The sequence below is a fragment of the Pseudocercospora fijiensis genome (assembly GCF_000340215.1).
Source record: "Pseudocercospora fijiensis CIRAD86 unplaced genomic scaffold MYCFIscaffold_8, whole genome shotgun sequence".
Taxonomy (NCBI): Eukaryota; Fungi; Ascomycota; class Dothideomycetes; order Mycosphaerellales; family Mycosphaerellaceae; genus Pseudocercospora; species Pseudocercospora fijiensis.
Window position 1 is genome coordinate 3849440 of NW_006921539.1, and position 27294 is coordinate 3876733.

General features: G+C 51.6%; 13 protein-coding genes across 13 annotated transcripts; 7 read left to right on the plus strand and 6 right to left on the minus strand.

Annotated features, from left to right (window-relative positions):
* The first annotated feature begins 337 nt into the window (after positions 1–337).
* MYCFIDRAFT_87951 (uncharacterized protein) lies at positions 338–1418 on the plus strand. The gene is made up of 2 exons (XM_007932210.1): positions 338–1162; positions 1235–1418. The coding sequence occupies exons 1-2, from the start codon at positions 350–352 to the stop codon at positions 1289–1291; spliced, it is 870 nt and encodes a 289-aa protein (XP_007930401.1). The 5' UTR covers positions 338–349; the 3' UTR covers positions 1292–1418.
* A 929-nt stretch (positions 1419–2347) lies between these two features.
* MYCFIDRAFT_156976 (uncharacterized protein) lies at positions 2348–5611 on the minus strand (the record flags this gene model as incomplete). Its single annotated transcript, XM_007932211.1, has 3 exons — positions 2348–3303; positions 3362–5325; positions 5381–5611. 3 exons carry the CDS (start codon positions 5609–5611, stop codon positions 2571–2573), a joined length of 2928 nt encoding a protein of 975 aa, XP_007930402.1. The 3' UTR covers positions 2348–2570.
* Positions 5612–6109: 498 nt separating this feature from the next.
* Positions 6110–6465, plus strand: MYCFIDRAFT_81234 (uncharacterized protein; the record flags this gene model as incomplete). Its single annotated transcript, XM_007932212.1, has 2 exons — positions 6110–6359; positions 6413–6465. 2 exons carry the CDS (start codon positions 6110–6112, stop codon positions 6463–6465), a joined length of 303 nt encoding a protein of 100 aa, XP_007930403.1.
* Positions 6466–6692: 227 nt separating this feature from the next.
* On the minus strand, positions 6693–7463 carry MYCFIDRAFT_37664 (uncharacterized protein; the record flags this gene model as incomplete). Its single annotated transcript, XM_007931502.1, has 2 exons — positions 6693–6814; positions 6878–7463. 2 exons carry the CDS (start codon positions 7461–7463, stop codon positions 6693–6695), a joined length of 708 nt encoding a protein of 235 aa, XP_007929693.1.
* Positions 7464–7832: 369 nt separating this feature from the next.
* MYCFIDRAFT_167560 (uncharacterized protein) lies at positions 7833–9147 on the plus strand. The gene is made up of 3 exons (XM_007932213.1): positions 7833–8046; positions 8101–8394; positions 8452–9147. The coding sequence occupies exons 1-3, from the start codon at positions 7924–7926 to the stop codon at positions 8824–8826; spliced, it is 792 nt and encodes a 263-aa protein (XP_007930404.1). The 5' UTR covers positions 7833–7923; the 3' UTR covers positions 8827–9147.
* Positions 9148–10236: 1089 nt separating this feature from the next.
* MYCFIDRAFT_37595 (uncharacterized protein) lies at positions 10237–11328 on the minus strand (the record flags this gene model as incomplete). The annotated part of the gene is made up of 1 exon (XM_007931494.1): positions 10237–11328. A coding segment is annotated over one exon (1092 nt), but the record flags the coding sequence as incomplete, so codon positions are not given.
* Positions 11329–13641: 2313 nt separating this feature from the next.
* MYCFIDRAFT_124978 (uncharacterized protein) lies at positions 13642–13911 on the plus strand (the record flags this gene model as incomplete). The annotated part of the gene is made up of 1 exon (XM_007932214.1): positions 13642–13911. A coding segment is annotated over one exon (270 nt), but the record flags the coding sequence as incomplete, so codon positions are not given.
* Positions 13912–14469: 558 nt separating this feature from the next.
* Positions 14470–14858, minus strand: MYCFIDRAFT_178331 (uncharacterized protein; the record flags this gene model as incomplete). Its single annotated transcript, XM_007932215.1, has 3 exons — positions 14470–14681; positions 14704–14781; positions 14825–14858. 3 exons carry the CDS (start codon positions 14856–14858, stop codon positions 14470–14472), a joined length of 324 nt encoding a protein of 107 aa, XP_007930406.1.
* A 1094-nt stretch (positions 14859–15952) lies between these two features.
* Positions 15953–18535, plus strand: MYCFIDRAFT_58758 (uncharacterized protein). Its single transcript, XM_007931580.1, has one exon. The coding sequence runs from the start codon at positions 15980–15982 to the stop codon at positions 18206–18208; it is 2229 nt and encodes a 742-aa protein (XP_007929771.1). The 5' UTR covers positions 15953–15979; the 3' UTR covers positions 18209–18535.
* A 144-nt stretch (positions 18536–18679) lies between these two features.
* MYCFIDRAFT_199435 (uncharacterized protein) lies at positions 18680–21156 on the plus strand (the record flags this gene model as incomplete). The annotated part of the gene is made up of 3 exons (XM_007932216.1): positions 18680–18810; positions 19026–20893; positions 20996–21156. 3 exons carry the CDS (start codon positions 18680–18682, stop codon positions 21154–21156), a joined length of 2160 nt encoding a protein of 719 aa, XP_007930407.1.
* Positions 21157–21386: 230 nt separating this feature from the next.
* Positions 21387–22460, minus strand: MYCFIDRAFT_204936 (uncharacterized protein; the record flags this gene model as incomplete). The annotated part of the gene is made up of 4 exons (XM_007932217.1): positions 21387–21830; positions 21882–22034; positions 22087–22277; positions 22446–22460. The coding sequence occupies 4 exons, from the start codon at positions 22458–22460 to the stop codon at positions 21749–21751; spliced, it is 441 nt and encodes a 146-aa protein (XP_007930408.1). The 3' UTR covers positions 21387–21748.
* A 1218-nt stretch (positions 22461–23678) lies between these two features.
* On the plus strand, positions 23679–24186 carry MYCFIDRAFT_112372 (uncharacterized protein; the record flags this gene model as incomplete). The annotated part of the gene is made up of 2 exons (XM_007932218.1): positions 23679–23760; positions 23831–24186. Coding segments are annotated over 2 exons (438 nt in total), but the record flags the coding sequence as incomplete, so codon positions are not given.
* Positions 24187–24769: 583 nt separating this feature from the next.
* On the minus strand, positions 24770–27056 carry MYCFIDRAFT_81243 (uncharacterized protein; the record flags this gene model as incomplete). The annotated part of the gene is made up of 3 exons (XM_007932219.1): positions 24770–26481; positions 26719–26914; positions 26970–27056. The coding sequence occupies 3 exons, from the start codon at positions 27054–27056 to the stop codon at positions 24770–24772; spliced, it is 1995 nt and encodes a 664-aa protein (XP_007930410.1).
* Positions 27057–27294: the final 238 nt, after the last annotated feature.

Consider the following 27294-nt stretch of genomic DNA (forward strand, 5'->3'; position numbering starts at 1 on the left):
AGATCTTGTCTATCCCTATATATGTCTCGAGAGGGCGCAGATATTCGTGCTCTCCCAGATTCATGCCACTCGCGACAGGTCTCGTACTGTAAATACCTGGACGGTGAGGGTCAATGCATGTATCCAGACTACCAGTCACTATTCGCGTGCACACTTTTGCGCGCTCGAGCTGACCTCACCGCAAGAGCGCAGCATGTGACGCTCTAGACCGACGAAAATGGCATTTGGTACGCCGTTGCGATGCCACAACAACGAACCGACAACTTGATATCGTCCGGATCAACACTCAAAAGGCTGGCATTGCGCAACAATTTCTCCGACCGCAAACTCTCCTCACAACCGCCCTGCAATGTCTATCAATGTCAATGTTTCCATTCCCATCGACTCAGCCATCGCCATTCGTGGCATTGACTACGCCCTAGAACGAATCGATGGTGAAGTGGAATTCACGCTGTCGACCATCACGTCAGCCGTAATCGAAGCGATCAAGGACCTCCCAGACGATTACCTGCTCGACGGCTTCGATGCGGATTATGACTTCACACAGCCTTCTCGTTCAGCACCAAGGACAGCCTCGAGATCAACATCCGGCACCACGCAACTCTCACACACCACTGTTTCAACCTACTCCACTACTGACAGCCGCCTCGGGGTGTCATTCTACGAAGACTTTTGCATCACCGTCGTAGATCCCAAAGGCACGCAGCACCTGATCGAGACTTGCTCCGACATGACCGTGGCGGAACTAGAAGCAAAACTCGACGAGCAGCGTGGCGAACCCAGCAAGCAGAACCGCTTGGTATGGAGAGGCTACAGACTCAATCAACCAGATGCCACGCTGAGGCACTACGGCATCGGTCCCGGCTGCGTGCTAGTCTTATTCCATCATCTCTTACCTACCCTCCCAATCGAAGACCCAGAGCTCGAGAATCCAAGCATCCCCCGCGAAGAAGACTTCGATTTCTGGCTCGCAACCCCTTCGGGCAAATCTTTGTCTGTGAAAGCGCGGCCGGAGACGACGACCGCCGAACTTGCTACTGCGGTGTGGCACCAGCTGGGAATTCTACCAAGTATGCAGAAACTGGTGTTCCAGGGGTTGGTGGTGTATGATGGGAGTTCGTATGCGGCGGGGAGAGAGCATTTGATTTTCACGCTGGATGAGGTGCGTACTTGAAGAGTGGCTTCAATGTCCTCATGTTCTGTGATGACGGGAATTGCTGACTTTGATGGCCAGGTTAGCATTGGCGTGGACGCGGTAGTGTCGATTCAGATCGCAGACAGTCTGCAATGAAGGAGGGCATGTTTGGCGTACACTGTAATTGCAGGGGATGTTGATATCGTAAAGAAAATGTCTTCGGTGGCTTGTTGTCTTTGGTTAGATCACGTGTGTAGGCTGAGAACAGGTATCCTGCCCATAGCTCCACTCTTCCAATGCCGAATGGCGGGAGCTCCGTGGGAGAGACCATTGACACTCTCAAGCGGATTGTGGATCGACAGCACAGCTAGTGTTCATCTGAGGAGCGACTTTGAGACAAGCAGCCTGATACTTGTGTCTATCAGCGAAGTGGTGGAAACGATCGCTTTGTGAAAAGGTGAATCCCCACTCACGTGAAGTTGTGCTGGCGCGCGCGTGCTGATCAACAACACTCTCACCATCGCATATGCGCAGAGACAAGACCTCGGGTGCTGAGAGGTCGTCATGGAGCGCAGCGTCAAAGTAAATAACGAAGACTTCCATGCTAAGTTCTTCCAACATCCATCAAGATTCATCGCACCTATAATACACTTTACTCTACAGTTGATGAGGGGCGATTCTATGACGGCCTGTATGAGCTGAGGAGGCACGCCAAGGATGTTCATGAGGAAGATGCAAGTATCAATAGTCCGGAAAGCTGGTGTACGACACGGCCGCTGCAAATTACCGACGTCAAGATTCTGCGGCGAGGTGGTGCGCCTCGACGAAAGGCGATTGAGATGCGAGAGGGAGACTCTGGGAGCGGCACAGAACGTGGCGAATGAAGATGTTCGATCATTTGTCAAAGTGTCCACGATCGTTGTCGAAGGGCGCATCGATGAACGTAAATCTCTGTCCTGCCTGACCTTGAGAAGATCGAGTCGCATGCTGTTGTGCGTCTGGAGCTGCAACGAAAACCTTTCGGACATAGGCTGTCAAGCTAACGAGCGAGAGCCCGCAAGTGTCCTCTCAATGACACCTGTTCTCATTGTAATTTTGAGATTCAATGGTGCCCGAGACCGATCGTTCATTTCACATCACCGTCTGGTCAATGGCTGCCAACTCCGGAGCGTCGTATCGAAAGATGAGGGCCGGAAGCAAAGGTTCTACTTTGAAGAATCTACAGCATACAATTCAAGGTATCCTTCCTACTTTAGGCCCCAGATGCCCTTTTCCATCGTCTAAAATGCTCGCTACATTGACCAACCCAATGCATTTGCCTGACCCACTCTGCATGACGACCGCAGACGTCGCGGCAGCAATCCTTAACACTCCGCACGCCACGCTCAACCTCGACTTCATCCTCTCATAACATGATGCCCTCTACTTCGCCCATCTAACCCGGAAATCTAAACTTTGTAGCGTCCAATCGTCCCAGGCCCTCGCGCGGAGCTACATTCCGTCGCCTGAAAGAGTTGGTAAAGTCTTGCAAAATGCCTCTGATCTTCCGAACTTCCTTGCTCTCGATCCGCTGCTGGATGTTCCGCGACAGTCGCTCGAGTTCTTGTGGCGCAATGCTCCCCGGTGGAAGAAGGCTTACAGTCTCGCCGATCCACTGAGCAGCTTCGCGTGGCATGAGCTGGAAGAGTGCTAACAACACACCACTAGCGTCCGGGAAGCAGTCTTGAGGGAAGGTGTACATCATGCCAGTAAGACAACGCTGAGTGAGGTGCTCGCCTTCCGACTTAACGAGCTCCTTCACGCTCTGCTGCACCTGGGGAGGGTTTGAGCGGAGACTGTAGGTGCCATCGTTGGCGTCGAAGGTTGGAGATGGCGCGTCCTCGCCGCCGTAAGCAAGGAAGTCGCGGAGGAAGTGGAGCGTTGCAATCAGTGGTTCCTCTTTCAGCAGAGAAAGTGCATTCGTGGCGGCGGAAAGGATATGCGGCATCAAGCTGGAAGCCACAATCTTCGTCGGGTGGTATAAGAGCACATCTGTCGACATGCGGAAGAAGTCCTCGATCACATCAGGAAGATCTTCAGGAGTGAGGTCATTGAGTGCGCGCAGGAATGCAGTTGCCTGCTGTTCGTAGAAGGCGTAGATTTGGTCCGTGGTTTCCCGAGATACGTAACTAGAGGTATGTTAGCATGACCTGTCACCAAATGCGGTGGGGTGGAGATATTACTTACTCAGACTCATCGGAGAATTCGCGCACAATACTGTCGGTCGCCCACAGGAAACAACCCTGTCTGCTTGCTGTGAAGCCGGCGGCCAATTTGTCTGCAAGCTGGTTGAGGAGTGGCGCGGTGTGGATTCGATAAGATAAGACCATGTAGCGCCAGCATCGGCACACCCGCTCGACTATGGGCACGAAGTTGATGAAGTTTTCGCAGATGGTAGCCAGAATTGGAAAGATCTCCTGGCAGTACTGAACGGCGGGATGTGGCTTCGAGGGCTCCACGTAAGGCGTGACCCACTGTATAAAGATAGTGAGGAGGTTTAGGTGGTCGGCAATAGCCAACTTTTGCTCCTTTTCGGTTGCCGCTTGCGCCATGGCCATTAGCCGCTTGACGATCGGGTCGCAGCACAGCTTCATAGACTGATAGAGCGATTCAAGAGGCTGCCTGGCAAGCACAGATGCCACTCCTTCCGTGGTCTCTTCCTGGCTCGTGGGTGGCAGGGAGTTGAGGTTCGCTTCGTAGAACTGCTGAATTTGGGGCATGTATTCCTTGAGTAAGTCGGCACAGTCGTTGCAGAAGAATTTGAAGCTGAGTGCCGCGGCCCGAACGACTTCTTTCGATTGGTGCGAGAAAGCGGCCATGATGAAGTTGAGCTGATCTTGAAGTGTGTCCGGGTGTTGAGCAGTCCATTCTGTATATCGTCCCAAAGCCATGACAGCCTGAAAACGGACCTTCTCTTGGTCAGGAATCTGAACGATGAGCGGAATGAGTCGTGGCAACATGATGTTCTCATCTGGTGGCACCTGGCGACCCATCGCTCGCATGCTGAATAGCGGAGCTTCCAGTTTCTGCCAGTGCGGTACCTGTCCAGCCTGAGCTTGTGCGCCGAATTGACCCACCCAGCTCTCGATAAGCTGATAGCTCTTTTGAAGGCACTCCGTCACACCAATGACCTCGCAACAGTCTTTCAAAACATCACCCAACTGGTGTCTGAACTCGCGGAAGCGATCCTCGGCTTCTCGATCTCCTTCGAATAGATCTGAGTCATCGCCCTCTGGATATTGCAGGTGCACGATCATTATATCCACCAGCTGCGAGTAGAGATCCACCATTTGCAGACGTGCTTCCATGTATCGTTCCAGCGTGATATACTGTTTCAGCTCGTACCAGAAGTTGAAGGTCTGGCTCAAAGCCTCTCGCTCCTTGTCTTGTCTGCAGCATTCGAGGACTGCGACCACGAGATCACGGAACTGCTGTGGTTCTCGAGCGATCAAAATGACCCAAGCCTCGCCTGCCTCAGCAAAGATGCGAGTCACGCCCTTAAAAGTTTCCCAGTCTTCTTCATCCGCACTTGCCTTGATTCGGGGAGCAAGCGCTGCTAATCTCGGATAGAGGGCCTTGATGTTGTTCATGTTCTCGTCGATGTCCCGAGTCTCCTTGAAGATGGCGCACATTGTCTCCACTGCGGCATCGAAGGCAGAGTCGGATTGAGCAGCGGTTTGAACAACTTCCATGAGCGGAGAGTTGACAATGTCGTTTAATGGCACCTCGCGGATCCATGATGTGATGCATTCCATGAGCTGCGGATTCTTTGCGGCCTCCGGCGACGACTGTGCGTACTGGACCAAGAGTCGCAGAACATGCTGCCCGTTCTGTTCCAGTAATTCTTGTTGCCGTGTCCGTAGCTCATCCTCCGCCAAATTGATCTTGCGGCCCTCCGTGACTTCCTCTGGCAGGACGTGCAAGAATTCCAAGACACATGAAATACCTGCTGCATCACTGCCGAGCGTCGAGACCACTGTCTGCAAAACATCCTTCCAGTCCAGCATAAGGATAGCCAAATTTGCTAGGCACACGCAGAGCTGCGTTCGTATTGGCTTCGGGCCTTTCGCGTATTGAGCAACGGCTTGGAGCAAGGTATCTCTCAGCTGAGGCCATGACTCTCGGGGTATTTGGTGAAAGTCGAAGATGATCTATTGTCCATGTCAATATCCCTTCGCCCCTTCCTTCTCTCTGCTCTTACCATACCTTTCCCTTCAACGTAGTTGCTGCAAATAGCTTGGCCTCATCGCTTGCGTCGGAGGCTTGCAGCATGGCAAAGGTGGAGGTCCATGCCTCCTGTGACTTCTGAAATGACTCCAAGTACGTATGCGCCTGCGTCTTTGAGGAGCGATCCACGTTACTAGACATGGTCGCGAGTGCCGAAAGAACAGGTGCAAAGGCCGCGCCATTGCCGTTCGTGGTGGCCGCCGTTGCCATGTTGTCGCTCTGTACAGTTCGTATGTGAGGGCAGAGCCGCAGTCGGCCAATTTAGTTGGATGTTTAGCGATCGTCTTTCGAATGCGAGTCTCGATTGATCATCGCAGATTTGGTGGCAATGGCGGTCTCTTGGATAAGAACAAAAGCAGTTCGGGGTAGCTGGTGGTGGTGTTGCAGAGTTGTATGGATGGGTGTGGTTCAAACAAAATAATGCCTTCTACTTGGACCCCACAGTGTTGCTCTGCGGCGGCACTTGCGCTACAAACTTTATTTTGGCTAGGAACTTGCAGCCGCGCAGAAGAAAGGCGACCATTCATACACCACCATCTTCAGAACATTCACGGACTCGGAAAGCTACGCATCGGCACCCACAACTTCTACGATTGCATACACATCGGAAACGCGACATTCTGACAGCCGCGCTCGCCGACCTAGCGCGCCAACAGCGACTGACACCAACCTCAAATTCACATCTTAGAAGCATAACCACTTCTCACCATGGCCGACAGACGAGGCGGCGGCGGTCAGCGCAAAGTTCTGCTCCCTCCCATCAACTTCATCTTCAAGCTCCTTCAGCAACACAGCACGGTTCAGATCTGGCTCTACGAACAGCTGGGAATCAGAATTGAGGGCAAGATCAGAGGCTTTGACGAGTTCATGAATCTAGTGATCGACGATGCCGTGGAGGTGAAGCAGCCAGGGAAGGGAGAGACTGAAGAGGACGTCAAGGATCAGAGGAGAGAAGTTGGTAGGAATATGAAACAAAACGTAGAGACGGGCAATGCTGACCATTTCATACAGGACAAATACTGCTCAAGGGCGACAACGTGTGTCTGATTCAGAGCTTGTCGTGATCGCGCAACGCACCGTTATATTTGACGATCATCACATCCACCACACTAGACGAAGCTATAGCGTAGCTGCTTCGCTTGAGAACGAAACGTGAAGCTATCTTCATGGACCAGGCAGGATCGAGGAAGATCCTTTGAACACTGGACGAGAGAAGAGCCTCACGCGGAGGGAAGGGATGCACCAATAGTGAGTCGCCCACCTTTGTATTAGCATGTAACGAATAAAAAGCTCATTGGGTATTTGGCGTCAGCAATGTGCCATCTCCACACGCGACCGCGTCCACCTTCCAGTCCCACTCCTCCATCATGAGTCTGCCCATTGGCAAGATTTGCTCCGCGAGACATAATCCGACTAGAAGCACTTTTGTCAGCCGTCTGAATGACAGATGGACATGAAAGCGAAGAAAGCACTCACCAAGATATGGCTTTTTCCTCTTGCCATTTCCCGTGAATCGAGTCAAGAACTTGTCATAAAAACCAGCACCATGACCCATCCGATTCATTTCCGAGTCGAATGCAACACCAGGCACAACGATGAGATCAAGACCGCCAGAAGAAGGACTGTCGGATTCCGTATTCGTACCATCATCCGTCACGGACCGACCTTTAAAGCCCATCGCATTCTGTCTCTCATCCAGGCCCTCCTTCGGCAAAGTAGGAATGCCCCAACTATCGCTTTCCAGCTGGCCATAGTCCTCGAGCCCATCAAGTCGCAGCATATCCATGACCTTGGTCTTCGGCTTCTCCGTGCCTACAGAATAGATGTACGGCACGAAAACCTCTTTGCCAGTCCACAACGAATCCGGCACGAGTCCTGATGTTTGCGCTTCATTCTTTGGCATAGACAAGTAAATGCCAACCCTTTTCGCTTTCCGGTACTCTGGCAAAGCCAATATCACATTCTGTGCCTTTCGTGACTGTGCCAAAACATCCTGCTCACTCAATGCCGCCAATTTCTGCTTGATGTCCGAACGAAGGGTCTTCTTTGCATCTGTAGCCATGTTGCGGTGTAAAGAGCACAATACTGCTGCTTCTTTTCCGCGAAGCATTAAGTACTCGCTCAGTGGCGCTCTTGATGATGAACATGAAACAGGTCGCATAAGCGGTAGATGCAATCGACATGCATTTCGCATAGTAATGACATCAACGACGATATATTCTTGGTCATGTCTATACAATATCAATCCCAGCCACGAATACCAATGCGGGTGAAGTCGCAGTCGCTGGCAGGATAGAGTTTCCAAGGTTCGGTTCGGTGGTAGCTGCGTTGGCGTGTTGGAAACGCGCCAAGAGAATCACTTGCGACTTCCAGGGACAGGATCCGCGAATACGACGACCTGGGCGGCGCGGCGTTGCATTGTCTGTGCCAACACCAACAACCACATTCGCTTTCAATTCCAACCGAGCGCGCATACACCACTATACCGATCGCACCAACTCGCATACGCATAGAAGATAGACATGCTGCTCTATCACTCCCTGGCAGTGGGCGTGGGCCTGGTAGCGTCGAGTCGGGCGATAGGAGGAGCCACAGATCTCACAGGCACATGGAGCACAAAGTCGAATAAGACCTTGACCGGACCAGTGCGTGTCGCAGTGTCTCTTTCAAGAGATATGGCATACTAATCCGCTGTGCAGGGCTTCTACGACCCGCTCAACGACAAATTCATCGAACCCGAACGAACAGGAATCTCATACTCCTTCACAGCAGACGGATACTTCGAAGAAGCCTACTACCGCGCTATCGCAAACCCAACAAACCCGAAATGTCCTTCAGCGATCATGCAGTGGCAGCACGGGACATGGACATACAACGCCAACGGTAGTATCACAACGGAACCGATTGCAGTGGATGGGAGGCAATTACTGAGTAAACCGTGCGATTACGACAAAGCGATTTACACGCGATACAATCAAAGCGAGTTGTTCAGGGTGAGGGTGTCCTGGACGCACCATACGAGGCAGATTGGCTGACTTATTTCCTCTCAGAACTACGAAGTCGTCACAGATGCTTACCACAAAATCCCACGACTGAACCTTTTCGAATTCGACGGCACGCCGATGCAGCCACTATACCTCGTCAAGTCACCGCCTGAGATGCTCCCCACCACGACGCTGAATCCCACAAACACCGGCATCGCAGCAGCAGGCTCGACGCCTACCTCGAAAGCCAAGGTCAAGCGTGGGCTGGACTATCCCGAAGTCCCTCTGAACTGGAAAGCTAAGTACGAGCAAGGAATGATCGGAGGTAGCGACATGGTGCAGAGGATAAATGCCGACCGATTATGGTGGATTGGATTGACATTCACGGGAATTGGTGGACTACTATACTTTGGACCGAGAAGGTTGGGATTGAGATTGTGAAAAGGAGCGCGCATCACATCGCATCGCATCTGCATCAAAATCGACAGGAAGACGGAACGAACAGACGTTTAATAGATGAGACTTTTTATACAGCATTTAGGGCCTGTGCCATGCATGACGAAAGGAGTTTTCAAGGCGCCGAATGGAATCAACCAAACAGGAGAAGAGATTGGGGGTAACGGAGTTTCGAGCAAGAGCTGCATATACTTTTCTTGGTCAGGTCAGGTCTGAGATGATATAATACAAGCATGCATGCTCAACGAGCAAATCCAGAAGAGAAAAAGACATCCACCCGCAAGAATCAAAAATCAAAAAAAAATCATATATCAAATCGTCCCTTTCCCTTTCCCTTTCCCTTTCCCTTCCTTTGCCCTTCACCTTTACTTTTCTTCTTCGTTCTAAAAGCAGCAAGATTCCCTTCTTCCCATTCTCCAAAGTCCTCAAGTTTTCCAAATTCCTCATCAGCTCTCCTTAAAATCTTCGAAAATTTTCTCCCATCCATTTCCCTTGTTCGCTCGGTTGAGAGATTCGATTAAATCATCACAGATCTTCTCCAATTTCTTCAATTTCTGCTTCTGGTTCTGGTTCTTCGTGTCAGCTATATGGACTCCTCATACTCGTTAGCTTCGAGGGAAAAACACATACCTGAGGCTGAGGCTGAGGCTGAGGAAGAGGCTACTACTTGCCATTTCTACCACCGCTACCGCCACGAGAAGATTTTCCTTGAGCGGGAGTAGCGGATTCCTGGAAGGATTTCGCGGCTGCAAGGTCACCGGAAAAGGGGTTGGATTTGTTAGGCTCGCTTGTTGGGGCCTTGTTGCGAAGATGAGGTGGGAGGGTAGTGGGCTTCTTCGCTTCCTGAGGTGGCGCTGGCGCTTGAGTCGATGGTGCGGGAGTTGAAGCTTTGTTGCGAAGGTGGGGTGGGAGGGAAGTGGGCTTCTTCGCTGCTTGAGGTGGTGCTTCAGTCGATGGGGCGGGCTTCTTTGCTTCCTGGGTTGGTGCGGGAGTTGGAGCAGTCGGCGGTGGTGGAGAATCGGACCAAGATGGAGAGGCCCAGATCATGGGCTTCAGGTCTTCGGAATGGACACCCTTGGGAAAATCGGCGTAGGGCTTCTTGCTTGTGATGGGCTTTCGTGCAGTTGGCTTGATTGGGATTGGAGCGACGATTGGCTCTGCAACTTGAGCGACAATTGGCTCTGGGACTGGAGACCAGGCCGCAGTTGCTGGAGTCGGGGAAGGCGTGGCAGCTGCTGCCTCTACATCCTCCTGATTCGTCCTAACAACCTTTCCCTTCTTGGTCAGGGAAGCATTGCCCATCTTGATGTCTGTCGAAGCATCATCGTAAAAACGTGGAGTCGGCGGACGACGAGAATTGCTCTTCTTCGAAGTCGTAGCACCTTGGAGCTCGCTCAGGTCGACCAGCATCTTGTAGAACCCGGAGTCGTATTCAACACACTGAAAGTATTCCCACCAGAGACGCAGACCTGGAGTCTCGGCTGTGTCCTCTTTCTGGAACGCATCCATGATGGTCTCCTTGGTGAGCATCTTGACCTTCATGCGCGACTGCTTCTCCCAAGTCTTCAGGTCCTCTGCATATGCTTCGAGGTCCTTACGCACACCTCGCTCCAGGGCAGCAGCTGTAGAAGTCGACGCTTCTTCTGTGGTTCCCGGAGTGTTGCAGGCGGAGTCAGTTGGAATACGACCATCATACTCTGGACGTGGGAACATGGCTTTCCTCAACGCTTGAGTGACCCATGCTGGTCGACCACTCTCCGCAAGCTGTTCAGCCAAGGCGAGACGAACCTTCTCGGGCACATGCTGCATCATCGTGTCGTGGCTGAGCTTATCAGAATACCGCGGCTGGCTGTACATGCCGAAGTATCGATATCCACTCTCTCCTTGCTGGCGGATGAAGACAGGTGTGTTCTGGTAATTTTCCACGCCTGGTCCCATGCCTTCGTCAACAAGTGTCTCGTTGAAGAAAGCAGTGAGTTTGGCGCCATGCTGTCCTGGTGCAGTGGGGAGGAACGGCTCGTTCTCGGTCTCAAGAATCCAGTATGCTTTGGAAGGAAGATAACATTGCTCGCTTGAGACGTAGTAGAAACCTGGCGACCAGACCTTGCCGCCGAAGAGGTCCTGCAGAAAGGAGAAGGAGAAGGTCTGCTCGTGGGCAGGAATGCTTCCTGGAAGTGGCGGCAGACTGCTGATGGCATAAGGCTGCCAGGGTGCTGGGATTTGGGCTGACTTCTTGGAGTCCGCCTCATTCGTGACTGGCAGCTGCTGAGCTGGTCGGCTAGACTCTGGAGCCTTGATCGCGATCGCGCGAGATCGAGCGGTTCCTGAACGTCCTCGAACTGGACTCGCATGAGCACCATCGTGCTCCTTATGCTCTGAGTCAACATGCTTCAGAAGCGCAAGCAAGTTCGGCCATTCAATCTGGCAGCATGCGTAGGTAGCTGGAGGATTTGCACCGACCTCAGATGCAGGAGGCGCTTCGAGCATCTTGAGAGCTGAGGAGCTGTGCGACAAGATACCAGGATGCAATGCTTCGGCCTGCTCGTGGAGCTTCTCGACGACCGCGCTCATCTCCTCTGCTTCAGTCAGGTACGCCTCGGCGATACCCTTCTTACTGAACTGGTCCAATATTTCTTGCGGTGGACTGTAGTCCTCGTCCGTGCGAAGCGTCTGAACTTGCGAATCCGAAATCTTCTTCTCGAGTTCTGTGACCTTGCGATGCAGGTACTGAAGATCGTTGCGACAGGTCTCCCGCGTTTTTTCAGCGTCTTGTGCGGTCTGCGCTTGCTGGCGGCTGAGTTTGACGAAGTCGCTTGTATGAGAGACGCTCATCTCGACAAAGCGGTGCTGCATATCAATCATGGACAGATTGGAGACCGGTTGTGGTGGCGGCGCCTGATAGCGCTGGAGGTCCATTCCGCCAGGCTGGAACAAGGGCAGGGACGGATCGAGGTGGGTCGCGGATTGTTGCTGATGATCGCCACGGCTCTGGTCTGCCGCTTCGTGATCGGCGTTGAAGTTCCAGTTAGTGATCGGCTGATTATAGCCCATGGTTGATGGCGGAAAGGTGTTGGATTGTAAGTGGCAGTTGAGGAAGGTCGATGTTTCAAAAGTGAGGGATGTTGCAGGCTGAACTAATGTGAGCAACAATGATGAGCTTCAAGCATGTGAAGACGTACCAAGATATGGAAGACTTGCGGTTGAGCGAAGAGTCAATTTCCGACCTCGAAGCGTTGAAGTGAAGGTCGTGCGGAGTGTCAAGTACTTGAACTTCGATGCGACACCAACTGAAGGCAATGTAGCGGAGATAGATCAAGCCTTGTACCGAGCGCTGAAGCAATATCGAGTTTGTAGAACAGCCTGCTTTGGTAGCAGTAGGTAGTATCGATGATCAATCAGATGGATGTAGTGTTGAGTGGTTATGGCAGTTAGCTGAGTGGCAATGCTTTGTTGAAGGTTGATGTTGTAGATTGTAGTAGAGACCGCTGCAATCCAAGAGCTTAAGAAGCACGACAGCTTGTGCACAGACCATTTCACATGCAAGTTCGACGGATGTGAGTCCATGTAATGTCCTAAGCTGACATGCTCGTTGAGTGAAGTAGATTCATCGTGTCACATGCTGAGTCGTGTCACATGCTGAGTCGCGTCACATGCTGAGCCTAGATTTCAAATAGTAATTAACAATGAGTATCGATGGTCGACCGCATGCTCCCGTCTGATCATCTTTCAGCCTTGGCTCTATCTGGATAGAGGGAGCATGAGCAAGACCGATGCGACTAGTTGCATGTGAGTCGGCCACAAGATAATCGTGACACTGACAGTAAAATGTCTGCTCCAAAGAGATCTTCATCAAAGTGCTACGCTCAATATCATTTTTTCGAGATCTACTGAAAAATTCAGAAAGAAGTCCTGTCTTGCAGTTTCAACCTCAGAAAGTATTGAAACATAGCTTCGTAGGCGTGTCGGTCGGTGTCGCCGGCAGCCGAGTCGCTGTCTCATATCGCGACTTGAAGTTACTGCTATGCCACGGGGTGCAATCTATTCGTACTCATTATTGATGCGTAAAGAGTGAAGAAGGTGAAGTCTGCTTTGAGGCAGTATACAGAGTGAGCGACAGTATAAGGGTTCGACTCCTTCAACGAGCTGCCGGTGTCGGGTAGCTCTTCTGTGGTGGTTATAGAAAGGTGGAAATGTTTGCTGTAAGCCGTGTAATTAGCCACTGAAACAAAAACAATCTTATCGCTCGAAGTCTGCTTTCACGGTGGAGTTGGAGTTGGAAGCCAGGAACCAAAGCAAAAGAGAAGGATCGCACCGAACCGAGCCGGCCGGCGCGCAGGGTCTGGTGACGTCGATCCCTGAGATTTGAAGCCGAGCTGGGAGGTGGTGTCTGAGGAGAAAAGACGGTGGGCAATCTCTCACGATTCTCTAGGCCAGCACACGCACTCTTTGGTCCAGCACTTCGCAATGCTGTATGTATCCTCAACAAGAGCTCATGATACACACTGTGCAAAGAAAACCGATAAATTCCAACCCAATCAATCGAAATGCCACCCGCGAAGTCGTCCGACGCGCGTGCAGACGCGCAAACCATACGAGAACGGCAGATAGCTGCTGCAGCCCACGCACGAAATGCAAAGAAGAATAATGGTGCTGCCCAGCAAAACGGCATTTCCAGCTTGAGAGAAGTGGTCAAAATCACAAACGACGACAATGCCCTTGCACTTCATAAACAGGAGACGGGAGTGGGTGAAGCCTGCGACACCACCCAATTCACCCATCTCGCTAATATGATCTCTCCAGATGGCATGGCAATCCGCGCCCCTATCCCTCTTAAATCAATATCGCGTAGCGCACAATATTCAGACACCTCCAGCATTCTCAACCCCTTACCGACAAGCAATTCTCACGAATCCTGGCATTGGCAGACAGAGCCCGACTATGGCGCGGAAGAAGGAGAAGAGGCGGATCTCGAAAGAGAACTTGGCATTGGCGGTTAGGAAGAACTTTAATGGTGCTGCTGTTAATGAGATTGATGTTGTCGTCGAACTGGTATACAAAGTGCGAAATAAAGGTAGGCTGCCGGCCACTTCTCAAACAGCGACCACTGCGAAGAGATGTACTGACTTAGAAATAGATAAAGCATTCCGGATGCGCTCGACTCCCAATTTGCCTAAGAAGGCATGATCACAATCATGCAAGAGCAAGATGCGAACCTTTTTTGACGAAATAGGATTCAGGTGCGGGAAAGGATTGAAGAGTTTTGGACATATGGGACATGGCGTTTAGATCAGCCAGGAATATCTGCATGGGCATATGGTACGATCTAATGGAGCACAAGTCACGCCAATTGCTTGAAAACATATGGTTTTCGCGGAGTATGATGCGTCGGCGTTGGGGGTTGATAACCAATTCACGTTCAAGAGCATGCATATATCTGGGAGAAGGGCAAACTTTTTAGCACCACAACTTTGATTTGTTGCTAATGTAATGCGTAGATACCCTGAAACGCATACTGATGTCGTTTCTGTTGCAGATTTGACAAGGTCATAGTCATAGGGTGTTGAAGCTTGCTATTTTATCCACGAACAGCTACTACTGCCTCTTTTCTTCCCGAGCAAAGCCCTACATCTATCTCTTCAAGGAGTTTCCTGTATAACATATCTCGCTTTGCTGGTTATGGTTCACAGCATTGTATAGCAGTAAGCAGAAAGCGATGGAAGGCACATTAGCCTTGAACTCTATACCGAGGCGCAATTCCAGCTCCTCACACAGTCCTGTAAGCTCAGCTGCCACAGGTCGGTGAGCATGCAAACCGAACGCCGGGTTTCCGACCTGCTGACCTCCACACACTGCAATAATCACCCCGACTCTGCGGAATTATCACGATCCCACATTTCACAGCCAAGGACTTAGGATCTTTCTTAACAGCGAGCAGGATTTCTAGAACATACACGAGACTCTCCTAGGACTTTAGCGTCAGAACGAAAGATGTTTCGTTTAGGAACAAGTCGGATCATAGTTGGGGAAAGTGCCACAGACTCTCCTAGGACTTTAGCGCTTAAGAACGAAAGATGTTTTGCGAAATTCGTATTTAGCTTTCTTCTTCGTTTGGGAACAAGTCGGATTTTGATTTCCTGAATGAGTCTATAGCTCCGCAGATCGAGTGGTTGCGTAGAAGAACTGCAGAAGAAATGCCGAGACACGAGACACGGTAGCGGAATGAGGAAGGTCACGAGGTTTTACGGGCGGCTAGGAAAGCCGAAAGTTTGGATAGCGGCACGGATTTATTGTATAACGGATCATCCTAATATACGATCCGCTAATACTAGATGTCTGAATATATTAACAGAAGACTTGGTAGTAAAAATTTATAAGAAAGTTTACTTAAAAATTTACTTAAGTATAGATATATAAATATAATACTAGTAATATATAAGTAATATATTCTAGCCTTTTAGGAAATTTTCTTAAGAATTTTATATAAATAGAAATTCAAGTTATATTTAAAATCTATATAGAATTTATTTAAAGTAATTTAATTTATTTTATTGAAATTAATACTAAAAGTCTAATAATAATAGTTATATTTTATTAGAAAGAATTACTGTTATAGTCTATCTAATTTTTCGATAAAATTATAACTCTAGACTAGTCTTAAATTTATTTATAATCCTTTAGAAACCTACTATAGTATACTTTTATTACTTATATATCTTTTGTACTGTAGAAATTTAAACAAGAGTCTAAGTAGAAGACTTTATTATATCGCCTTTTTATAGGATAACTAGAATTTTGTAAGGCTGCACTGGAGACTAGAGGGCCATCGCACCTTTCCCAACTGCGCTCTCCTCGTTTAGGCTCAGTAGCCGGCCGGGGTTTTCGAGAACCCGAAGAACGATCGGCACGGCGCAATCGAACGCAACGCCCGTGATCGCCTCCTCAATTACACCAAGCATTTCTCTAGCATGCAGCTTGTGTGAAGGCGTAGCGTGTCTACGTAGACGATATTTGGCTTCTTCTTTTCTTCTTCTTGTTCTCGGGCTTTCGTCGCGTGGTATTTGTCCTCCATCCCAGCGCGCCTTTCAAGCATTCACCCTTCCTCCTGGTCTTTCTTGGCGAGATTGGCTCTCGGATCACCATGTCTTCACAACCGCAGCACGACTGGTATACGAGCTCGTCCACGCAGCAGCAATGGATCCCAGATGGTGCGCAGACGGACCCGGTCACGCCTGAGAATGAAGAGATTACGGATCAGCCGACTGAGCTGCATTCGACGCCGAACAATAACAGAACTAGCGCCAGGTTGTCGACGCAAACAGATGGCGACTACCGCGCGTCAGATATCTGGTCCGCTAATGCATCGACGATTGCTGTACCTGCCACCGCCAACTCTGAACAGTCGACAGATCACGTCGTCATAAAAGAGCCAGAGCGGCCATCGACCACACAACATGGCAAAGATGAAGGTGCTGGTACTGGCGCTGACACCATCGTCGACATCGAGAAGCAAGAGCCTAAGGAGGAGGAGCACAAAGATGAAGATGGCAAGATTAATGGTCGGTCAAAGGGCAAGATTGCCATCATCATGTTGGCGTTGTGTCTTGCTGTCTTCCTGGCGGCTCTCGACGTAACCATTATCACGACAGCGCTGCCAACAATCAGTGAACACTTCCAGTCAACAGCAGGATATACTTGGATTGGTTCTGCCTTCTTGCTTGCAAATTCAGCATCGATCCCGTCATGGGGCAAAGTTTCCGATATCTTCGGCCGCAAACCTATGCTGCTCTTCGCAAACGTCGTGTTCATGGTGGGATCTTTGGTTGCAGCACTCTCCAACAGCATTGGGATGCTCATCGCAGCTCGTGCCATCCAGGGTGTCGGTGGAGGTGGTCTCATCATCTTGGTCAACATTGTCATTGGTGACCTCTTCCCCCTTCGCATTCGTGGAGCATTCTACGGTGTCATCGGTGCCGTCTGGGCTGTCGCTTCTTCCGTTGGTCCAATCATTGGAGGTGCATTCACACAGGCCGTGAGCTGGAGATGGTGCTTCTATGTCAACCTGCCACTTGATGGTCTGGCCTTCTTCATCCTGCTCATTTTCTTGGACATCAAGACGCCAAAGACGCCTATCATTGAGGGCCTGAAGGCTATTGACTGGCTGGGCTCGATGCTCGTGGTTGGTGGAACCTTGATGCTCCTGTTCGGTCTGCAATATGGTGGTGTCACTTCTCCTTGGGACTCGGCTGAAGTGTTGTGCCTGATCATCATCGGAGCCTTCACTCTCTTCCTCTTCGGCATGTGGGAATGGAAGGGAGCCAAGTACCCCATCATGCCACTGCGCCTGTTCGCGAAGGTTTCAAACCTCGCGACATTGTCCTTGGTATTCTTGCACGGCTTTGTCTTCATCTCCGCATCTTACTACCTCCCGCTGTACTTCCAGGCCATTCGAGGAGCCACGCCAATCCTTTCTGGTGTCTACCTCCTGCCCACCGCACTGGCCTTGGCGGTCAGCTCGATCGGAACTGGAGCGTTTGTTGCCAAAGTTGGCAAATACCTCCCGCCAATCTACTTCGCCTTCTTCATGATGACCCTTGGAATTGGCTTGTTCATCGACTTTGATGCTCACAGCAGCTGGGCCAAGCTCATCATCTATCAGATCATCGGCGGTCTTGGTGTTGGCCCAATGTTCCAAGCACCACTCATTGCCCTGCAAGCACACATCAGCCCTCGAGACATCGGAACTGGTACGGCAACGTTGGGTTTCATCCGACAACTTGCGACCAGTACGTCAGTCGTCATCGGCGAGGTCGTCTACGCCAACCAGATGGAGAAGAAGGCTGGCCAGCTCCGCGCTGCTCTCGGTCCACAACAAGCGCAATTTGTCACTGGCGGCAATGCTGGCGCAAGTACACAGTTCATCGACCAGCTTGGACAGCCTCAGAAGAACATCGTTCGTGAAGCCTTCGCCGACTCGCTCATGCCCATGTGGATTATGTACACATGCTTCTCAGCTCTTGGCCTGATCGTGATGTTCTTCGTCAGGCCCAAGGAGCTCACGCGTGAGCATGTGGAGACCAAGACCGGAATTGAGGCTGAAAGGGCCAATGCCGAAGCTGCCGCAATGGAGAGAGAAGAGAAGCGGGCTTCCAAGCGTATGAGCAAGGCCAGTCTCGCACATCCCAAGCGTCAGAGCAAGTTGAGCTTTACCAGCGGCAAGGCCAGTCACAGCCAGCCGGATGTCCCTCGAAGCAGACCAGTTTCCTCGGAATACAGCGCTGGCGTGGCTGAGGATAGCAAGGAGAAGCTCAGCGAGGAAGTTCCTCCAGTTCCTCAGATTCCACCGAATCTCGAGCGTCCAAGGCAGTAACGGATTTCCACGGCCGCATATCATGTCAGCATCGGCGATAGAAAGCGTTCCAGCATTTGCAACATCTCGTATCAGCCACTTTACTATGTTTTCTGCTGCTAGAAAGGAGTTCGGGGAAAGGAGGTCGAATTTGCATTACACTTTGTACCAGCATATCGGACATCAAGGGTGCTTGTGAAGTTTGCAATAAACTTTGGATGGACAAGACAGGGTTTTAGGAATTTGGACCAGAATCTCGGGCATACAGATTGCATCGTTGACCAGGCTATGAGATACCAGATATTTTACGACTATGATATGTATAAGAAGTATCTAATTTTTATCAAGGTCTTGAATGGCCAGTTTCTTTGTCGTGGTGTGGTGGGTTCAAGGCTGTCAGGAACCCCTTTCAAGGCGCGCGCGAAAGCGAGAGCCGATTCGGGTGAAGCGACTGATGGCGTCCTCTGCTTGAGTGTTAGATTATGAATCTGAATGGCCCGATGCAAGCGTAATGGGCTCCTCACTTTGGTCAACACGGCTGTTCCAGGACTCAAAGGCTCTCTGAAGGCTGTAGAGAAGGCCGCCGAAAGCTTGGACATGAGTGCAGCCAGAGGCAGAGCCGTGTAGGTCGAATGTCAGGGCTGTACAGTGCTGAGAATGCTGCTCAGGATGAAGGGTCACTCGACGTCCGAACGGGGTCTGTGCAATGTGTGCAGTCGAGGATGCAGGTGGCTCTTTCCTCTTGGGAGAATGACGGGGATCAAAACCGCTTCACATGCACGCCAAGCCACGTGGTCAATCAACGGCTTCACTTTGTCGCGACAACGAAAGTAAACAGTCCGAATCAGCTCGAACGAAGGAAGCTTGCAGATGCGACACGACTTCACCATCGATCTGGTAGCCGCGCCACCGCTTTCCTTCCTGGCACGGCACTTGCATCACTTTCCGGCAGCGGCAGTCGCGAGCAGTCGCTCTCGCCTCACTTCACCATGTGCTTTCAGGGTTGGGCCAATTATGCCTGCGGCCACACGAAGGCCTTCGAACAGACGTGCGCCTATGCCGACGATCTCGACGTCACTTTCTGGCTGAAAGTCGCTTGTCCGTGGTACAGCAACACCTCGCGCCAACTCGACTTCAAGTGTGGCAAGCACAAATACTATTGCGGCCACAGTGAGGATGGCGCGTACCTCGAGAAGGTGCACCTGAAGCGCGACAAGGCGGAAGAGAAATTCAACGAGCTTCATGATCAGATGCACAATCATTGGTCGGGACTTTTGAAGACGAAATGGGAGGCTCACAAGGAGCGAGGAGGAACGAAGGAAGAGTGGGTCCTCCCAATGCCTCACGCAAGCAAGCACTCTCACTTCGCATCCAGCTCTACGATCGCTCACAGATACATCACTCATGTCAAGGAGCGCTCGCTGACCCCCTTTAGGTACATGTCTCATCCCAGCGTCAAGAAAGTCCAGGAGATCATGACGAATCTCGATTCTCAGAAGAATGAGGCACGTCGGGACATGGAGAAATGCGACTACATCATCAATGAGACGAAGAGATTCTATCAGCTGTACGGGAATCAGTCCATCATGAGCACTCCCACCCACACAGGCATGCCCATGGCCGCGGCCTTCAGTATCGGAGCAGAGTCTCAAGCCATTGCTGGAGCTCCCTTGCCTCAAATGGCATCAGCAGCGAATACTTTGTATCAAGCAGGCCTAGCCAAACCACCTGCTAATCTGGGCATGATGGCTGGCTCATCTCATAACCAGCCGCAAGCAGGCGGCATTCAATATGGCAACATTCTGGGACCAGCACCGCATCGGCTGGGAGGCCTTTACAACCCTGCTATGGCAAACATGACCAGTGGGCCGCTTCAAAACTATGCCCAAGCTCCGAATCATCCATCTCTGCCACAATATTCTCCGCCGAAGAAGCGTGGACGTGGAAAGAAGAAGACAGAGGAAGAACCTCCAAAGAAAGAGTCGGAAAGTGTTCGGCGGAGTACGCGTGTCCGGGGCAAGAAAATCAACTATGCCGAAGAGCTCACGGATGTTTCGCGATCACCATCGCCTGAGAAGTCTGATGCGTCTGCGTTCACCCCATCAAAGTCAGACGCTTCTGGCAGTCCAGCTAAGTCGAAGAACGCTCGGCAATCTATTTCTCGCACACGGAACCTTCAACAAGGACTTCACAGTCGTGGCAGCCCTTCGCTACTGGACAAGATCGGCGAGTGGAAGCGACAAGACAGCAGCTTCAACACGCCCTCGCCTCCGAAGCGAAGCTTTAGTCAACAATATTCACAGATGCCAAGTGGAAGACCTGGATCTCCTTTGAAGAACGAGAATCTTCGGGCCGGATATTTGGACACCCCTGGAACGATGCAAACCCAGCCTTGGTCCACGCAAGTGCCAACCGGTCCTCAAGGTCAAGCGCATGCGGGTGCCCAGAGCGGGATGTATCCAACACACGCTCAGCGGAACTGGGTCGTCGACAGGAATGGCTCAAATCCAATGCTCTCTGCTGCTATGGCTATCAGTGGAATGCTACAACCTCGACCACAGCAGGAGTCGCAGCAGCCTATGCCGAGCTACAACTATCAGCGAATGCATCAAGCGCTCCACACATCATCTCAAGCCAGACTTCTTGCTCCATCGGCACAACATCTCGGAACAAATTCCCCCATGAAGCGCACAGTGTCTGCACCAGGTAAGGCCTCTCCTGCCAAGCGCACGCGCCTGAGCTTTCCCAGCACCAGCGACTCGGCTTTACTTGAAGCTCAAATCAGCCATGTTGCTACGCCACCACCAGAGCAGAACGTTGCTCCCATGCTCGCCCCGACACTAGCGGTCGAAGCAATCCAAGCAGAACCTTCTTCCGATATCGACTGGAATCTTCATAGTGGCGATGGCTCATTCCAGCAGGAAAACAAAGTGCTTGGTTCACGATCCGGACGGGAGGTTTTGGGGTGAATGCTTGGATTGCGGTTTTGGCAAGATGTCAGGGGTCAGGAGTCAGGCCAGGTAGCAGAACCAATGTGCTAGACATTTTTTTGGTTGGTCAGCCGTGCTTTTCCATAATACTTCCCTGCCATGTTGATGATCGATCATTGAGACATGTCGACTTTTCCAAGTTCAACTCCCATCATTGAATGTGCCACCTAAGCAGACCAATTTACATATGTACAAAGCAGAAGACGTTCAAGGAGCTCGATGGAATGATTCGTCTTGATGTGCGGGAGTCGAATGTAGTGGCTTGCCGCTTAGGTGAAAAACGAAGCAATGGGAGTGAGTGTTTCAGCGGAAGGAATGAGCAAAAGCTCAGGCAAGGACTTCGTTCATCTCGACCGCTTTATGTTGGAAGATCGTGTGATTCGACCAGCAACAGTGGCGCGGAGTTGACGAAATGACAAGGTAGAGAATTTGCCATTGCTGATCGTGTCCATGTACCCTTCTTCCTTTCCTGGAAGAACTCCACTTGGCTCGCGTCAAATCACAAACACAGATACACATTCGTTACGCACACCGCCGACATCTGACTTCCACAACTCCCGATAATGGTTGGTTATGATGTGCACATGACTCCAGCGAAGATGAAATCTTTCAGGACAGGCGAAGAGGCCAGTTCGGGATTGAGGAGTATGCAACTATAGTCGTTCGTCAGCTAGAGTGGGTGAAGGTTGCGAGAATGGAGATACTTCAAGAAATGCTCCAGCCCGTTCCTCCTCTGCTCGAGGAAGCTCGGACGAAACCTCGAAACCACTGACTTGCGAGGCAGCTCGGGCAGCATAGCCTCCGCGTGCGGGAATGCTTTCACGAGGGTTGATCGAAGGCGGTCGAATTCGGAGTATCTGTTGCTGTCAGAAGGAAGGTTTCCTCGTGCTAGTTAGTCTATTTACATACCGCTTTCTGATGCTTAGCGTGCCACCTTTGAGCGTCTGCACATCCACCGGCCACACCACATATGCACCCATGCCACTCGGCCCCGTCACGACAGTGTAGTCGCCTATTGTGACCGAGCGGGCCCAGCATGCCTGTGTCTGCTCATGGTCTTCCTCGGAATGGTCTTCGAGGGTGATTGCTGCCGGGGTGGACTGAGTCGTGAGCGATTGATAGCTGGCACTCCGACTGTGGCGACTCGTCCACCAGAAAGGCGGCGCGTCGGTCACATGATCCTCGTTCGCTGCTGCGGTGGCGACATCATGATGCACTGGTGGTAGCTCTCCACTACTCGGCGGAGACTCTGGCGGGCCCATTCATACGAGACAGGCAGGCATGCAGCAGCAGCAGCAAAGCTAGTCAGTCTTACGTCTTCCTGTGCTGAGATGAGAGAGAAGTCCAGCAGAAACGCGCGTCCAATGCAACCAACCGAGAGTCCCGGACCGCCCAGAGGATTTGCGTTGAAGGCAGTGTGAGATGCATATGCAAGAAAATCTACGGATGGGCGAGAAAGCTACCAGCCCAGCCCAGCCTCCCGACCTTTGTGCTGCTAGTTGCATGCATGGGTCTCACTGCAGACGACACTTCTCTTTGATGATGGATGAAAGAGGGATCCTGCCCGAGAGGACAAGTAGTTATTATATACCAAAGTCATTCTTATTGATCTAGCAAGGCAAGAGCACTCCAAATGACTGACGAGAGTTCTCTGCAGCAAGGACTGCCGCGTCGAAGGAATTAGATCCCGCAATAATGAATGGGCTAGAATAGGCAGGGTCCAAGCACAAGCTATTTGCAAACACGCTAGAATGGCGACCGACTAGCGACATCCGGCGCACGGGAAGTGTTTGTGCAGCTCTGTCAGACACGCTGCGATGCACAACTAGTTAAATGGCGCAGCTCTACTAGTATACGTATAATACATACGATGTCACATGCATGCGAGCTGCCGGTGGCGAGGAATCTCGTGCATCCAGAGTCCAGACATGGGTTCCGCGCGCCCAAGCTCCTGGAGCCATTATTGATACTTTCGTCGTTTGGCCCTAATATACCAGTCTCAACGTCCCCCGGTATCTCGTGGAGGCCCGAGAGTTGCTTTTGCATTTACTTGTCTTGAATAATCCGTCCATCGCTTGGGGAACCGTTTGATCATTATTCTTGTGGTGGCAACGAGGCACCTCTTTCCCATCAACAACAAAACCACCGTCGTTCGCTGCTCCTCGCTGTAAGTTATCCCTTGCCTCGGAGCTTGTTTTCTCTAGGTGAGTGCTTTCTGTCCCACATACTCACATCACACATCTGCATCTGCGAGAAGGAGGCTGCCGTTGCCGTTGCCAACACTCAGCCCACATCTGTTGTTGCGTGTGGCTGCAGCAGCTCCCTTCTCTCATCACCACGCACCATCGACAGGACTTTTCTCGCTGTACATTCTACTTACATTCCCACGCATCAGATTCTTCCCCGTACATAACTTCCAACGAAAACTTCCCTTCACGACGAATAATCCACGAACCAGACGATAAAAAAAACAACAACAACAACCCACCATGATGAACTCCATCCTCACCACCTCCCTCTTCGCCCTCACCGCCATGGCCCAATACGCCATAGATCCACACACAGTCGCCAACGCCACAAGACGTGAGTTTCGTCCCTTCCAAACCCCCCCCCCCCCATCTCCTCCCCACTAACATTCTCCCTCCTCCCACAGAACAATGGTGCCTCGACCAATCCACCCAATGCCCCCTAATCTGCCTCGACCAAGGCGCCGCCTCGGGCACCACAGAATCCAACACCTGCGACGCCACCTCCCTCACCTACTCCTGCGTCTGCGACAACGGCCTGTCCCCCAACGTCAGCGAATACTCCCAAACCCTCCCCTACTACATCTGCACCGAATGGGGCTCGCAATGCGTGTCCAACTGCCGAAACGACAACACCTGCGCCGCGGCCTGCCGACAAGATCACCCTTGCGGCGCTCTCAATCCGAAACGCCAGAACACTTCGACGTTGACGCGCACGATGACGAGCTCGGCGACGGCGGGGGGAGGGGGTGCGGTGACGACGACGGGGAGTGATGGTCAGGTCGCGACGGTGTATACGGGGTTTGGTGGGCAGCAGGCGTCGAGTACGGGGGGCAGTGGTGGGAATGGAGGGAGTCAGAGCTCGGGGATCAGGAATGTGAGGGTTTGGGCGCTCAGTGCGGGTCAGACGTTTGGGAGCGTGGCGCTTGTGGGGGGTGCGGTTTTGGGGTTTGCGGTTTTGCTTTGAATGACGAAAGAGGAGGAGGTAATAATGTGGATGGAAGAGATGGAAAAAAAACATGATAGGAGATTGTTTGTTGGAGAGGATCAGGAACTCTTGGTCTTGGTCTTGGTCTTGGTTTTTGGAAGAGCAGGAAGGATGTCGAGGGGATTTTTTGGCATAGCATTCGAGCCCGTATTGTTGAGCGAGCGAGCATGGGATTGATGGATGAATGGATTGTTTGGTGACTACTTTTTGTTGGGATAAAAGCTATCATAATGAGTATGGATGGATACCGGACCAGACTTCGCACTAGATACTTGGTTGTTGTCGTTTCTTCTTGGGAACTAACTACTTACTATACTCTGCGACATTTCCCTCGCGATGGTTGATTCTTATGCTGAAATCACGCTGCAAACGTCCGCTTCTCAATCGCCACATCCACCGCTCTCTTCCCCCCAAGAATCCCAGTCGTAGCAATCACCAATTTCCTCCCACTTCCACTCTCCTCCAACTGCCTACTCACCAACCTCAAAGCGGCAATCTCAGCATACGTTACACCTCCCAAATAAAACACAACCGTGGTCTTGGGACCCTCCTTACTTCCTCGCAGGATCTTCCGCGCATGCGACGCATCTGCGTCGCTACCTTTTTGGGTCACGTCGACCGTGGCTCCCCGGATTCTCGACAAGGTATCCTCGAAACCTTTCCAGCCGGTGCCGGTAGGTCCAGGAACGGGGGCCTGTTGCTTACCGGGATTCACAAGGGTTTGGAGGTAGGATTTTTGGAGAATGCTCTGGACTAATCGGACGCTTAAAGGTGCGTAGCCGCTGAAGACGTAGGCTGTGTCTGTTGGATCGGCTTCTTGCACTTCGTCGGTCCAGAGTTGGAGAGTTTTGCGGATTGATGACCAGTCGGTGGATGTTTGGCCGAGGGATCCTGCTATGGGGTTTAAGTAGCCTCTGTGGGATTCTCGGGGAATGAGCAAGGACATTTTTTCGAGGTTGGTGAGGGTTAGGGTATGTTGGTAGCCATAGGCTTGGAGGATGTGGCGTTTGAAGGTGTCGAGGTCTCGTTGGCGGATGCCGTTGGTGAGACAGCTTTCGAGGCAGAGGAGCCGGAGGACGGTTGATAAAGGTGCATCTCGAGCGATGAGCTCTTCGATGTTCTCGTGTAGACTGCTCGGATCGGTTCCTGCGAGGAGGTTCTGTTGAACTTCGAGCATGCGACCAAAGCTCTCGCTACGCGTCGTCTTCAGGATTTCTTCTGCCAAACTGGTATGGACCTTGAGGGCCGCAGATTCTGCTTGGTATGATGGGAGCTTGGCAACAACATTCTTGAGATCTGCAACCGTTTGGTCTTTGTTGTGCATGCTTTCGCTATCCGAAGCCAAACGCCGCGCTATGCGATTCAAAGCTGGTCCAACGGTTGCGAAATTGGCATCGCGCAAATCTGGATACAGCTTATCGCTGGAGTCTAAAATGACCTTGCGCTTGGTAGCTGCGGTGGGCGTGGTAGTAGAGCCGGTCTGCTGTGATTGTGTCGCAGGTGCCCCGCCCAGTATTGAGGAGTCGACTTCGGTATTATTATTGCTGATTCCCCAGACTTCGTCCACAAGACCTTCATACGTCAATTGCGTAGAGAGCACGGTGGGAAAATCTACATCGCGATCGATGATGATGAGATTCTCTATCAAAGCGCTCGGGGTGAGACCAAAGCCAGAAAGGTAGGTATTGCTGGGATCTGCCGATGCATTCACGTCTTCTTCTTGTCGCATGCGCTGGAGTAATTCCGCCAGTCGTTTAGCATTGTCGCCCTTGCCGAGAATCCTTGGAAAGAGACCATACTGTTTCTGCATCAGCATCAACGCCTTTGCAGACGCGAAGATGCTGGTGGGATCCTTTCTCAGGCTGAGACTGCTGAAGGCGTCTTCGAGTTCTAGAGATAGTACGTCTGGCTCGAGAGGCACAAAGTTGAGCGCGAACTCGGTGATATTCGCCTCTCCCAAGACGCCATGTTCCTCGAGAATCAGATTGCTGACGAGAGTCCGGCGTGGCACCCAGATTATGGTGAAAACATGGTCTATCTGACTTGTGCTTCGGACCAGCTTGATCTGCTCTGTTTCTGTTAGCTGGCATTCGAGACGCAAACAGGTAATGGAATGAATGTAAGCAAGTTTCAATGGCTCTCGACATGATCAGGACACGTGAGGCTTCAGAGCGAGCTTTTCATCTGATTAATCTTGGGATCAAGACTGAATACACAAAGTGGGTGCAATACATCTGCATACTCTACTTTAAGATCCCCTTGGCCTCGTGCGAGGTACTCGTGCAGGAAAAGGTGAATAATACATACCAGCTACCATGCGAATCTTCTTCGCATTCTCTCCTCGTACCATGAAAACGATATTTCGCTGGCTGGAGTCGACATTGTGGTTCTCGAGGAAGAAAGGCTTGTCAACGCCGTACTCCTGCAGAGTGCTGAACTTGACAATGAGGCCGATGGTGCCAGCCAAGGACTTCTCAATGACCAGATTCTTCTTGCCTCTCACCTGTAGCAGATGTGAGCATAGTGGTGCAAGATTTTGCGGGCAGATATCCGCGTACGGCTTCGAGCAGCAGTAGCAGCTCCCGGCGAGCCTTGTCGGTGATTTCCTGTGTGTTTATGGGCTTTGCGGCCGATTGTACGGCCATGGCTACATCTTGTGTGGAGGTGTAGTTGTCACAAAGGATGGCAGAAGGCGGCGCTGGGAAAGTGTGTGCCTGGCGCGATTTTGGAGGAGGTCGCTGATTCGCCCGGCCCCCACTCCGCTCCGCTCTCTGCGACTGCCAAATGTTTCTGGACCAGTGCCTGACTGGCAGGGAGCATTCGACTCACACGTTGGCAACATCCACGCTCTTTTTGTATGAAGCGCTTTCTGCACCTCTCCAG